Here is a 15,162-nt window from a genome sequence, read left to right as displayed (position 1 = left end):
GGAGAATAAAATATGGAGTGTAAAAAAAATTTAAAAAAATACAAGCACACACGCATACACACACACACACACACACACAGACACACTAAAGGTCCCCAAGTGCTCCAGCATATGGTACTCCTTTCGATCTTGTGTTTTCCTGACAATTCCAAATTTTAGTGGGTATAACCCTAGGGAAGTTGTTGAAATTCCACTCCTTTTCATACCCCAGAAACCTCTGTTTTTTAATATTCATCTTAGATGATTCTAATAGACAGACAGACAGACCAACCATGTTTGCCAAATGAACTGCATTCTGGGCTGTAACCTCATTGGGTTCCGTGTTCTAATTTGTATAAGGCTAATTCTGCTACTCCATTAGACTACATGGTAGTTTCACTCATTCTTTTGAAAAATAAAACATTAAACTCACAAAGGAAGAAAAGCTGTCCATCCTTATTGGAGACATTAGTAGTATAAAATTAAGTGAAAATGAAATGTAGGATATCAACTTTAGGCACAACTCTGTGAAATGGGAGTCTTGCTCTTCTGAGGGAAGCATATAGCCTTCATAAGAAAATCGACAAGACATATCAAGTTCTGGGAAAGTGTTCTAATAGTTCTGCCTCTTAAGAAAATTTAGTAAAAAATTAAAAGGTACAACATGTGTCTTTACATACAATGTTCACGACACCATTATTTATAATAGTGAAAATGGATACAATATAAATATAAATATAAATAACCCAATATGTACCCAATTGAATGCTTGAGGTCTTACAGGATCAAGTGATATGTAGCCATTTTTCATCATTAAGTTTTACCAAATTACATTGTTGTTGTTGTTGACTTAACATATATGGGTATTTTGCCTGCATGTAAGTCTTTGTACTTCATGTATGCCTGGTATTGGGATCAGAAGAGAATTTTGGATCCTTTGAATCTGGAGAATTGAACCCAGGAAATCCTCTGGTAGAGCAACCAGTGTACTTAACCCCAGTGCTCTTAATCAGTAAGTTATTTCTTGAGCCCAACATTAATATTTTAAAGAATATTGAGTATTGTGAGCAGTATATCATTACAAAGTTTACTGAAAGATATCAAACAAAATATTCCAGCTGTACAACATAGATTAATACTTAAATATAGAGAAAAAAGATGGAATAAATATCAAAGCATTAGTGTTTTTTTCTAGATGATAAAGTAATACGTTATTTAATTTCTTAAATTTGTAAAATTTATTTCTATTTATAAGTTGTATACCATGTTGTAAGACACCAGTAGATAGTAATGTAGTAACTTAATAAAATGCTTACTTAAATAAACTAAATTAACAATTGTACTATATCCTACAGTTACCCATATTTACTCTGTGCAAAGCATTGTGTAAAACCACCATTTGTGTTGTGGTTTGCAGATAGTGTCTCACTTTTTAGTGCAGGCTAGCATCAAGCTCATGGTACTCCTACATCCAGTTCTGCATGCTGGGATTACAAGAGTGGGCTACCATACCTGTTTAGTTCATTTTCATTTATCAAATTCTGTTGTATTTTTCATTTTTTTAGTTAGCATTTGTTAATTTTTTCAGAATATGAAATATTGTAAAATACTTCTGTGTGTAGAACTTTGAGTTTATTTGATACCAACTCAGTATGAAAAATTAACATTAATAGTGGATATATATAAAAAACTAGAAAATTTTTTGAAATAATATCTGAAGTTCTGATCCTGAAACGTAAAAGACCTTACTGGGTTCCCTGGTGAATATTAACAATTAGATCCATTCAGAGACTGATAAAAAAAAGATGAATACTCACTTGAGATAAATGATCTTTCGTATGCTATGTTAGAACAAGCTGAGTTATCAAATGAAAGCTTGCAGTGGACTTTCTCTAAAAACACACAGACGTGATGAACGAATTATTTGTTTGCTGAGTTTCAAGATGAAAGTAAAAGCTTCTTACAAATGCATGGAAATGAATTTAGCCTCGTCAGTAATTAAGGAAGCACGAATGTAAACAAAAAGCACATTTCACTCTAAAAGTCCCAAGTGAAAATGTGTAATAACCTGAGTTTCTAAAGCTGTGGAGATCTAGCAGCCATACATGCCACTGAATAGAGCATGCACATACAGCACTAGCTACATTTGCAGGATAGCTGAGCAATAATATTATAGGATAAACGTAAACTTAACCTTTGACCTATCAGTTGACATGTAGGACTCCTTGCATAAATACTCAGCTATGTAAAGCCATTTATAAAATGCTGTTTTATTCCAACATGTTAATCACATTAATGTATATTAATAGGGAAATAAGTAAATTATACTGTAGTATGAAATATATAACTGTTAAAACAATGAAGTATGTTTCTGTTATTCAGAATGGACAATCTCCACCATATGTTAAATTAAAAAAGCAATTTATGGGCTGGAGAGATGACTCAGTGGTTAAGAGCACTGACTGCTCTTCCAGAGGTCCCGAGTTCAAATCCCAGAAACCACATGGTAGCTCACAACCACCTGTAATGAGATCTGACTCCCTCTTCTGGTGTGTCTGAAGACAGCTACAATGTACTCATGTAAATTAAATAAATAAATATTTTTTTAAAGAAAAAAAGCAATTTATAAAATAATTTGTGTAGAGTGAGTTCCCTTGTATTGAAAAAGCATATAGTTAAGTATTTAAGTGTCTAGAATAAGTCTGGAATGAATACAACAAATCATATGTGGTAATTAGGTCCATGAAGGGACCTGAGACTTCAGGACCCTCCTCAAATTAAAGGGATTGCCATGGTTTGATATTTACTATTACTTTGTATCTTTAAATATATATGTACACACATATGTGTCTATATAAATCTGCTTCAGGATGCCGTCCTCTTCCATAATACTATCTACTACAACCTCTTATATGGAAACATCAATGCTTCACCAGAGGAAGTATATGCAGTAGCAAAATTAGCTGGTCTTCATGATGCAATTCTTCGAATGCCACATGGATATGACACTCAAGTAGGAGAACGAGGACTCAAGCTATCAGGTGATCAAAGATTTAAAATCTTTTACTTGTATAATTCTATTCAGACTTACTTATTGGGAGCACTTATTGACAGAAGTTCAGGTGTATTAGTGTTAATCCATAACCCTTATATTTAAGGAAAGCAAAGATTATTACTCACCTGGAAAAGAGGAATAGTAGAGTTAAGTAGTTTAGTGCTGAATTGTGTATCTCTCATCTCATTTCCTAGGTTAGGCTTAGTTGTTTAAAATTCCCACTTATAAGTCATAAATTTAGATATTCATGGTTCCATGTCCTTAAGTTTTCCAGTTTTAGATATTAGATTTGTCTTTTGCTTTGTTGATTTTTTGCTATTGGGATTTTTATCTAAGATTGTTAGATTGTTGCTTATTGAAGTACTTGTAATATAAAGTAACATATGGGGCTCGAGAGATGGCTCAGCGGTTAAGAATACTGACTGCTCTTCCAGAGGTCATGAGTTCAATTCCCAGCAACCACATGGTGGCTCACAACCATCTGTAATGGGATCCAATGCCCTCTTCTGGTGTGTCTGAAGACAGCAACAGTGTACTCATAAAAAAATGAATAAATCTTTAAAATAATATATGATAAACATGTTTCTGGTGAGAATAACTTGAGAATTAAAGTTGTTACTTCTCATTATCATTTATTTCACTGACATGAATCATATTCTTTAATGTTGCATTTGTATTCCAAGGAATATAGTTTGTCAAAGGAAATCATTTATAGAATTAGACTGAACAATTCAGTAAAATGATAAGTGACAAAGAGTTGATGTAAATTTTGCAGGTACAACTTGGTGGTTTTAATCAACAGAAATGCTAGAGCCAGAATATTTGTTTTTTTTGTTAAGATTTATTTATTATTATAAATGAGTACACAGAAGAGGGTGTCAGATTTCATTATGGGTGGTTGTGAGGCACCATATGGTTGCTGGAATTTGAACTCACGACGTTCAGAAGAGCAGTCAGTGCTCTTACCCTCTGAGCCATCTCACTAGCCCGGAAACAGAATATTCTTGTATTATATTTCCTTAAATTAACCTTTTTCTTTTCCAGGAGGAGAAAAGCAGAGGGTAGCAATTGCAAGAGCAATTTTGAAGGATCCCCCAGTTATTCTCTATGATGAAGCTACTTCATCATTAGATTCAATTACTGAAGAGGTAAATGACAATGAAAATAACAAAACAACCTTTTTGTCCTTGGAAGTTTCAGTACAATGTCTGCATTCAGTACAAAGGAAGTGGTTCTCCACCTTCCTAACACTGCAACAGTTGTTCCTCATGTTGTGGTGACTCCCAACCATAACATTATTTTCATTTCTACTTCATAACTATAAATTTGCTGTTAAGAATTATAATGTAAAGATACAACGTGCAAGATATCTGATATGCAACCCTTGTGTAAAGATCGTTCAACCCCCAAAGAGGTTATAGCCCACAAGTTGAAAACCACTGACTTCGTGTTTTGAATGAATTTTAGTAGGAAAATACCTAACCTCTTTTTCTTGTATGGCAAGTGTTAATGAATGCTACAAAAGCCAGGTTGCATTGTACCAGTGGGTCTGTTCATCAGTGTGCTTCCTTTTGGAAGTGTGTGATACTCTATGCTATTATTATAGTCTTGAATTTTGCAAAGCTGTACACATTACCCAATATGCTAGTGAAGGGAGAGAATTTATTCACTGTGTTGTTGTCATTTAGCACCCCTTAATAGAAGTCATGTAGTGGGCACACGCCTTTAATCCCAGCACTTGGGAGGCAGAGGCAGGTGGATTTCTGAGTTTGAGGCCAGCCTGGTCTACAGAGTGAGTTCCTGGACAGCCAGGACTACACAGAGAAACACTGTCTTGAAAAAACAAAACACAAAAACAAAAAAATAGAAGTCATGTAAGTGACTGTGACACAGTACATACCAGAATGCTTTTCACTTGCTATTGACGTGCAAGCCAAGCACATACAACCCTTAGTAAAGAAAATATCTAATAAAAAAATTAAAAAGAACTGGTATCAATTTGTATTCATAAATAACATGATAAATATAAATATCATAACAGCAATGATAATTTCATGTAGGTTAATCTACAACCAAAGATAAGCAAGTGTCTACAGTTGCTGCTTTTCTCTTAATACATTATAGAACGGTGTTAAGGTAGAGGTCTCCTTTCAGCTTTACCAGCAGTGGAATATAATATTTCCATTTGGAGTTAAGTTTTATGGAACATTATTATTTTATCAGCAGCATACTTAAAACTGTTCAAAATAGATTCATTTGAGAATTTATTATATTTTAAGTGAGCATTTAACAGAACTAGATCCTATTCAAAAGAGAATAGCAACCTATTTTTAAGAACTTTATACCTAAATATATGTTGTACAATATATGTTTCAGGCTAACAAGATAGAATTTAATTTATAACAGCAGTTTTTAAGTCACGTAGCAATATTATGTTAGAGAATATAACCCACTAAGCATTTAGAAAGAATTCCTCAGATGAAGAAGTTTTGATGGGCTTCAGTGAGCACATTTAATAGGTACAGGGGATTCAGAATTTAAGTTTTATATAGGAGAGAGATTATCCATAAACATCAGGTTTTTGTTTTGTTTTAATATTGGCCCTATACTTGATCATTTGTCTGTCCTAGTAAACCTTAAGGTCATCTTTTCAAAAAATGTTGCTCCCAGTATTTACATGCTTTTAAAAATTAAATGTTTAGAAATACGTGTGGGAAGGAAGCCAGTGAGTGTATCTTCATCACCTACACTATCTTCTCTACCCACTTGGCTTTTTTAGACCCAAGTTTCCAAAGATAATTGAATACATATGTAATTGTCTCACACTTCATAGGCAGTAAACAAAATCTATTTTCTTGAAGGTATTAAAAAGTTAAAATGTGGCCAGGTCCAGTGACATGCACCTTTAATTCTAGCAGTTTAAGGACAGCCAGATTTATATAGTCTTATGCCAGCCAGGGCTACATACTGAGACTATGTCTCAAAAAACAAACAAGAACTCAAAATGCTTTCAAAAAAAGGGCTTCCTCAAGTTAAAAAAAAAAATGTACATGGATGTGCTTGCCTTTGAACTAAGGAAGAACAGATGTTTCTACAAGTTTTTAGAGTGCTGGCATTCTTTGAACTTTTTTTCTTTGAATAGTTTCTCCCTTTAGCTGTGTTCTTATTGATAAGACTCTATATGAGTATGTTCTTCACACCGCCAGAGCTTTTTAAAACAAACTATCTCCTTCCACAGATCTTAGTGACATGCTGCCTATCTAAATGGCCATTTGATGATGGTGTACTTATGTTTACTTCCCATTATTCTTTGATTGTTTTTGTCTTTTTTATTTCCTTTAGTAAGTATTAGAGGTAGAAGTATTTAGTGGTGCTATAAAATCCTAAGTTCCTTTGGGAAAGATATGATTGTTGTTATTTACACTAACCTAATGAGAGCTCTGGTTTGGTTTTCTCCTACTCTTGTCAACCTTGTAGACTATTCTTGGTGCCATGAGGGATGTGGTCAAGCACAGAACTTCTATCTTCATTGCACATAGATTGTCAACAGTGGTTGATGCAGATGAAATCATTGTCCTGAGCCAGGTAAGAGATAAACTTTAAAAGTTAGTATTCATTGCTTAATTACAGAACTTTCTCTCTACAATGATAGGTAGTAAATTCAGAGACTCATGGCTGCTCAAGGTGCAGAAAATAACTGACAATTGAGTGCTCAGTCCTAAACAGCACATTTATACCACTTGCTCTAATGCTCAGAGAACGTGGAGGAATGAGGTGGGAGTTAGGAGGATAAAGAACCAAAAGATATGGAGAACTGCTCTGAAATGTTGTTAGCCATTTTGTAATCATGATCTTACAACAGCTCCAGCTACCTGCACTGGGTCTGTACAAGACTGGGCCAGTCAGCTGTCAAATCATGAATACAGTAAGGACTCACAGAGCCGTACCCTTTCCCAAGGAACTATTGACTATTTATAGATTCTATGGGAGGGGAGTGCAGTCATTGTCTTCACTTTCATACTCACAGGTGAGCCCACCAGGCTCCAGTGGATGTTTTTAAACCAATTGTCACATAAACTGACCTGGTAAAAATCAGTGGGTCACAAAACCAAAAGACATGAATGAATGAAATGTACTTGTAGGGAGGTGGGAGGGGCAAAAAGAGGAGATGAGAGGGTTGGGAGGAGTATCAGTACATTTGAAATATGTGTTAACTTATCAAAGAACAAATTCAATAGAAGCTATGAAAAGGAAAAATGATAAAATACTTTTATTTCTTCAAATAAAAAGTATTTGAAGAAAATTGGAACTGAAATGTAATTATTGTGTCTAAAATAATATTATAGAATTTGTGTTCTTTATGTGTTATTGGATCCTAATAGTATACTGGGTTTGGTTCCTTTTGTTAGAAGTAATGAATGAAATTTTGAAGAAGAATAAACTATAGTAATTTCCTCTTCATTAAAGTACTAAAAGTAAAGATTTGATCAGGAACGTATGTTTCATTATGGAAGCATATTTTCAAAGGTTGTCTATATAAAATAATTTTTCTACATTCATTTTTGTCCTGAGTAAATCTGTGCATGGTGTCTTTGATGTATTTTCATTGTTCTCATACTGTACACAACCTTAATGTTCTAAACATTACAGTACAATAAAAATGATCACTTAAACATGACCACTTACATTTTTGTTTTCCTTATACACACAGTAAGAAAATATAATTTTTTATGTCTTAGGGTTTGCTATACAAGCTTACTGCTATCTACATGATCTCAGCAAATCAAAATATCATTGTTGTGATTGGCAGAGTTGAAAATGTTTAATTATTGTCCTTTATTTCTTTCTGTAAGGTTCTCTTTCCCTACCTGTTAGTGATTATTTCTAACACTGTTCAGTTTTTCATATCACATTCAGGGCCTTTTCTATCATTATCTTTCTCTTCTAATCAATACTTCAGTTCTTTATTGTTTGGAAGCCTGTGTGCTGAGAGTTAAGAGATAAGAAGCAATTATGTGCTTTCTATAATTTTGAGTAATCAAGAGAGGTGTTTAATGATACTGCAGATTGAACACAGAGCCTTATACATACGAGCAAGTATTGTGCCATTGAACTATGTTCCCAGCCTGAGAGGGTGTTTTTTCCATTCTCCTAAAGCTTAGATATTGTTTTGTATTGTGATGGCTATACTCTGCTCTATAAGGGGTTTGTATGCTTGTGACTTTAAATATATTAGTTTGTTCATAAATGTTTACATTTTTTAGACAAGATGTTTGTCGCTAATATGATTATACCAGAATGTCTTAAGGGGTAATTTAAACCTTACTGTATCTTTGATATTTAAGAACCTGAAGTAAATTCTGATGTTTTGGGTCTTTTTAACTAAGCTTACCAATTGTATGCAATTGCGCTCTCCAAGCTTTTCCTAAGTAATAGAAAATGTTCGACTTTCTTAGCAAATACTCTGTCTCCATGTATCTGTGCAGTTATTTCACATCATTGCCCCTTAGGTTTTGAATTAGAATTAGAATTACTGTATTAATACTTTAATAGTATCTATATCTGCACATAGTCTTAGTATTTTTATTTGTTGGGTCTCTAATTACTTAGTTATGTGACCTCATTTTCAACTGATGGTTGGTCTATCACCTCAGGCACTCTATCAAAATTTGTTTATGACATTTCTATAAAGATGGCATATCTATGAGAAATCTGATTGAATATAGAAGATTAGACACATTTGTCTCCCCTCCTTCATCCAAAATAAAACAAAACTGAATGAATCAAATGAGTTCAATTATAAGTCAACAAATGTACTAGAAGAGGACTTAACATTGGACAAAGGATATCAGCAAATATGGGGAAGATGTTAAGTAGGTAGATTAAAAGGACTAAGAAATTTGGATAGTATGATTTGCCAAAATAGAGAGAAAGCACTTTTAAAAAGTGACTTGGTTCATATAGTAGGACCCTGAAATGGCTCAGAAACTGGAGGCAGCAGCGAACTATGGAAAGTGGAGATGAGTATGAGGCTAAAATAACAGAATTCGTGTTTCTATAAGAAATAGAAGCCAAGCTTGTTAACACAAGCCTGTTATCCCAGCTACTAGGGAGGGGAAGCCTGGGCAACTTAGTAAGACTCTAAAAATAAAAAATATAAAGGAGGACCTGGTATATAGCTTAATGGTAGCCTGTGTGAAGCCCATTGTGAAGCTAACTAAAATCATGAAAATAAATCAAGGATACAAAAACATAAAAATCGAACACTAACAGGAAGCAACACTGTCACATTGATAATAGAAACAATCCATGTAATTTTTTAACACAGTACTCCAATTATATACTCTTATTATTAAAGGTCCTAATTTGTTTCTTTGTTGTGATAAAACACTAACCAAAAAGGATTTACTTGGTTTACAAGTTACAGTCTGCCATTGAGGGCTAAGGCAGGAACTGATGCAAAGACCATAGAGGAATGGTGCTTACTGCCTCCCCCTGGCTTGCTCAGCCTGCTTGTTTTTTCACCCCAGAACTACCTGCACAGTGATAGCATCACCCGCCGTGTGCTGGGGTCTACCACAATAATCAATCAAGTAAATGTCCTCCAGTTTTGCCTACAAGCCAATCTTATGAAAGCATTCTCTCAGTTGAGGTTCCTTCTTCCAAGAAGCCCAAGCTTTTGTCAAGTTGACATGAACAAAACAAAACAACAACAACAAAAACCCCAGAATATTTTTGGATCTAGCACAAATGTATTATAAGGCTAAATAGTCCAAAAGAAATAGTTGGTGATTTTATGGAAGTAGCCATTTTGAAATTATTTTCTATATAAGACTGAGCAGCATAAGCTGAGTAAATGCACTGCTCTTAGAGCAGAGATCTTACTTGGGAGAAGAAAGATACAAATAAAAAAAATCATCAAAGGAAAGCAGGACTCTCACAAGGTTATGTTTTAACAGAATTATCTATATAAATATCTGATACGAAAAGTATTCTAATTCTGTCCACTGAGAAAGCCTTGGAGCAATGAAAGTCTGTAAGTAATGAGCATTCCTGGCGCACAGATCTTGGGTACTAAATTACTGTTTCTCACTGAAAGGAACCAAACCTCCTTCGATAAAAGCTGATCTGGGGCCGGGAAACTAATGAACACATGTCACAGGGACACAGGAACCACTCTGAATGACCTCCCACTGGCCAAATGTGGGATAATTAGAGCAGTAAAAAGAATAATGGCACTAATGAGTTGTAACACAATGAGTAAAAAACTAATTTCTGTATTCATGATGATACTTTTAAAACAAGAACTACCAAGAGGAAAAGGAAAGCCCTTTAAGAATACCACCAGCCAGCTTGTAGAAGGAGTGATAAATTCAGGGATTCAGATTTTACAACCACTATTGTAGTAATTGTTTAGGAAAACAGTCATCATATGCTGATTAGACTATTGAGGAAGAAATTATTCAGTCAGTTTGAAAGTAAATCCCATAGATTACATATTACAAAGATAAAATTTGACAGATAATTTGAGAAATTGGGTAGACATCCTTAAGCTTGTGATCAAATTTCATATCAGTAATAGAACAAACTGGTTTTGGTACCTCCTGATGTGATGATGCATTGAGGACATTTTTACCCTTTTTAAAATTGACTGTTTTCAATTGTGTAGGGGGGGAGGTATGGGGATTGTCCATGTGAGTGCAGTGTCCAAAGAGACCTACCTGTAGTAGGCCCTGGATCCCTGGAAGCAGGAATTACAGGTCATCATGAGCTGCCCAAAGTGGGTACTGGGAACCTGGCTCAGATCCTCTGAAAGATGAGAACAGTAGAGCCATCTCTGGCTCCACGTGACCTATATCTAATTTGAAAACAAAAACAAAAATGTTTAGTCTGGATATAGTAATCAGGAACAACTAGATGAATCCAAAGTGAAAGACAGTCTTTATGAAAAACTATAAACCATTTAGACCTGGACATTTGAGGAAATATCAGGGCCACAAAGAGAGAAAAGTAGCGCACAGTTAGAAACTTGGTGTGTGAATTTTGCATTATACCTAGAACTTTGGTTTGTTGGTGTTGATGTTGTTTGGTTATTTTATTTATTTACATTTCAAATATTGTCCACCTTCTCAGTTACCCCTCCGCAACGCCCCCCCCAGTCCACCCTTCTCTCCCCCTTCCCCTTTGCCCCCATGAGGGTGCTCCTCCACCTACTCACCCACTCCAGCCTCACCACTCTAGCATTCCCCTAAGCTGGGGCATTGGACCTCCACAGGACCAAGGGGCTCCCCTCCCACTGATGTCAGATAAGGCCATCCTCTGCTACATGTGTAGCAGGACCTATGGGCCACCCATGTATACTCTTTGGTTGGTGGTTTAGTTCCTGGGGAGCTGTGGGGAAGGGGGTTGGAGGGGGTCCTGTTAGTTGATATTGTTGTTCTTCCTGTAGGGTTGCAAACTCCTTCAGCTCCTTCCATTCTTCCCTTAGCTCTTCATTGGGGTCCCCGTGCTCAGTCCAACAGTTGGCTGTGAGCATCTGCATCTGTATTCATTAGATGCTGGCAGAGCCTTAGGGGACAGCTATACCAGGCTCCTGTCGGCAAGTGCTTCTTGGCATAGTGTCAGGATTTGGTATCGGTAGACAGGATGGATCCCTAGGTGGGGCAGTCTCTAGGTGGCCTTTCCTTTAGTCTCTGCTCTATTTTTTATCCCTGTCTTTTCTTGAGACAGGAACAATTTAGGATTAAAAATTTTTGTGGTCCCCATCCCTCAACTGAGGGCTGTGCCTATCCACTGGATATGGTCTCTACAGGTTCTCTCTCCCCTTTGTGGGTATTTCAGCTAATGTCACCCCTGTTGGGTCCTGGGAGCCTCTTGCTTTCCTGGCATCTGGGACGTTCTAGTGGCTACCCCAGTACCCTGTCCACCACTGCTACATATTTCCGTTCAATTTTCTGACCCTCTGTACTTCTTTCCTGTCTCTTCCCATACCTGATCCTACCCCCCTTTTTATTCCCTCACCCTCCTCCCCCTCCCAGGCCCCTCCCTCCCTCTACCTCCCATGATTTACACTTAGTTCTATAAAATTAAAAACATTTAAGTTCAACATGTTGGTTTTCTTCAGATCCTAGATGGAAAAAAAATAATAAAGGGGATTAACTATAATAGTTAAAAATGAAGTATATGTTAGATAAAAGTAATTTGTCATTGTAAAATTTCGTGGGTGTGATATAATTATACCAGGCATGTAAAATTGCTCCTTATTTTTAAGAGATACATAGTAATGAAATATTTAAGATTATAATATAATTGATATCTACAACTCATGCCCAGATTGACAAAAATAGTGTTTGTATATATACGTAAAGTAACATTATTGCATATATATTTATATGCATATATATGTATATATATGTATATGTGTGTATGCACATGTATCTGTATATATGCATATATATATGATAAAAAATGAATGATTGGATATAAAGTGAGACAAAGCAAGTATGGACATGAAACTAAGCAAATGAGGTAGTTAAAGTCTAGATAGAAAAAATCCTGTGAGAAAATGCATATAAAATCCTAGCACCTACATGATTCAACAGAAAATTTGTAGTCCATAAAGTAAACAACACAAAACACTTGAATAGTCATAACAAAATAAACAGAACCAGAAGTTGTGAAGAATACAGCAGAGGGCAAGTGGGATCATCTCCAACTTCCTTAACAAGTTGATAAATAATGCCAGAAATCAATAAATCATGAAACAAATATAAACATATGTGTGCAGATCAAGCACTTGGGCATTGACACAAACTTTATTAATATTGTGGAAATATTTGGAAAAATCCTGTCAATAGGAATACTTGTGAAAGTGGCAAATTCTGTCATCATGTTTAACAAATTAGTTGTGTATCAATGTTTGGAATTTCGTGTCAAATTAATGAAATGCTGTCTTTAATAGGTATTGTTAGCAAAGAGAGCTACTGGACTGAATAAACTTCATTTTCATGAAGTTTTCTTTATTTCCTGAAATTTTATTTCAAAATTCACATGGATTTCACAATATTGTTTTTAAATCCTTTAAATCCCTGTATAAATAACAGTGCTTTTGATTTGAACATTTGCTGATTACAGAAAATATCACCTTTTTAGAATTTTAATCTTCCCTGTATGCCTTCCAAAATGAAAATAAAACAGTAAAGCTTCATTTTTTTTCACATAAAGTGGTGTTTATACTATTGGGAAGCTCATCACTTCTGTTTCCAGGGGCTGAGTGGATCAGTGAAGACGCATTCCTACTCAGTGTTTCACACTGGGGCTATGGATGAGGAATTAGAAGAAGTATTTTAATGAATACAGGCCCTTCAAATAGTTCCTCATAAATTACTGTATAGTTTTAGATATTATGCTAGTTAAGTGACCTTGGTCCACATTTACCTTGTGTTTTCTTTGTAGGGAAAGGTAGCTGAACGTGGTACCCACAATGATCTGCTTGCTAACTCTAGCAGTATCTATTCAGAGATGTGGCATACACAGAGCAGCCGTGGACAGAACCAGAATGGCCTCAGATGGGATGCAAAGAAAGAGGGTCTCTCCAAAGAGGACGAAAGGAAGAAGCTCCAAGAAGAAATTGTCAACAGTGTGAAAGGCTGTGGAAATTGCTCCTGCTAAGGAAAACAGACATCTTCTCAGCTTTCTTCTTGTTGTCTTGTTTGGTTTTGAAGTATGCGTTTGCACTGAAGTAAAACCAGTTCACAAAAACAAAGCATACATTCCCATTCCTTTAATCCTATTAAATATGATTTATTTAAAGGAAGTTTGATTTTTATCTTTCACCATCTTTTGAATGTGACATCTTTAATTATCCCCAAATTGCTTTCTTGTTACTACCCCAAGTGTGCTCAGTACATAATTTTTGTTACCATTTGTTTTTGCCTTACAACTGTGTTTAAAGTCTGACATCCATTTGATACTAATAACCAGATGAATTAGATTGATTCTGAATTTAAGTAGTCTTTAAAAACTTCCTTTGACAAGTTGTAGGGATACTATTTTTTTCTCTTAAAATTAAACAGGAATAAAAAGAGAAGTGTAAGCCCGGCGGTGGTGGCGCACGCCTTTAATCCCAGCACTTGGGAGGCAGAGGCAGGCAGATTTCTGAGTTCGAGGCCAGCCTGGTCTACAGAGTGAGTTCCAGGACAGCCAGGGATACACAGAGAAACCTTGTCTCGAAAAACAAAAAACAACAACAAAAAGAGAAGTGTAGAGTTTTCTCTCCTCTTTCCTCCTTCCAGTTATATTTCCTTGTCAGTCTGAAAATTAGTTTGAAAACACATAAGTTAAAATTTACCAAAAATTGAACTATATTTATACTTTGGGCATTTTACTTTTAGATACCTATAATTAAAGTTTTTATTGTACCCTTTTTGGAAAAAAAGCTCATGTTATCTTTAATCATCACTGCTGCTCTTATCTAGTGATTAGTATTTTGTTGTTTACCTCCAAAATTTTTGTTTTGGATGAAAATTAATTTTTCTCTAAAGTCTCACAAACTTTGATGTCATTTGAGAGTTGTTATACTGCAAATGATCCCAAAAGCTTAGGGAGTTAATAGACTTTCCAATTTCCAACTTAAGGGCACTGCTTTTGCTATCTGTTTGTTTTGGTTTTTGGTTTTTCGAGACAGGGTTTCTCTGTGTAGCCTTGGCTGTCCTGGAACTCACTCTGTAGACCAGGCTGGCCTCGAACTCAGAGATCCACCTGCCTCTGCCTCCCAAGTGCTGGGATTAAAGGCGTGTGCCACTATCTGAAGTTATACAGAGACATAAGTAAAAAGGATATTGTACATCTACGCATGTGTCTGTCTGTGGACATACTCATCCATTTATACAAGTCAGTGTCCACTTAAAAACTATTTAAAACGTTTGGTAAATAGGAAAGGATTCCATATATACATATGGAATGTTTAGATGACCAGGTATCTTAATCTACATTGATACTTCAGAATTGCTATGTTTATTATAAGGTTTTTTCTTATTCATAATTTAATGAATTCTGTTAAGTATAATGTAAAAAAGAGACTATGTGATATATTCAAGTTTTACTGAGAAAAAATAGAAAATCATTTT

General features: G+C 35.3%; 1 protein-coding gene across 2 annotated transcripts in view; it reads left to right on the top strand.

The window, feature by feature from the left end:
* The window catches only part of Abcb7 (ATP binding cassette subfamily B member 7), a 128,201-nt gene extending 114,351 nt beyond the window's left edge, over positions 1-13,850 (top strand). For both annotated transcript variants that reach the window (XM_031366313.1, XM_031366315.1), the window contains 4 exons: positions 2,849-3,020; positions 4,079-4,182; positions 6,512-6,619; positions 13,490-13,850. In XM_031366313.1, coding sequence (XP_031222173.1) covers positions 2,849-3,020; positions 4,079-4,182; positions 6,512-6,619; positions 13,490-13,705 — 600 coding nt within the window. In that variant the 3' untranslated portion in view covers positions 13,706-13,850. The remainder of the gene's footprint in view (positions 1-2,848; positions 3,021-4,078; positions 4,183-6,511; positions 6,620-13,489) is intronic.
* Positions 13,851-15,162: the final 1,312 nt, after the last annotated feature.

This window comes from Mastomys coucha, chromosome X, assembly GCF_008632895.1.
Source record: "Mastomys coucha isolate ucsf_1 chromosome X, UCSF_Mcou_1, whole genome shotgun sequence".
In the NCBI taxonomy this organism is placed as follows: Eukaryota; Metazoa; Chordata; class Mammalia; order Rodentia; family Muridae; genus Mastomys; species Mastomys coucha.
The sequence above is the reverse complement of the archived record's forward strand: the minus strand, read 5'-3'. Positions and strand labels throughout refer to the sequence as shown.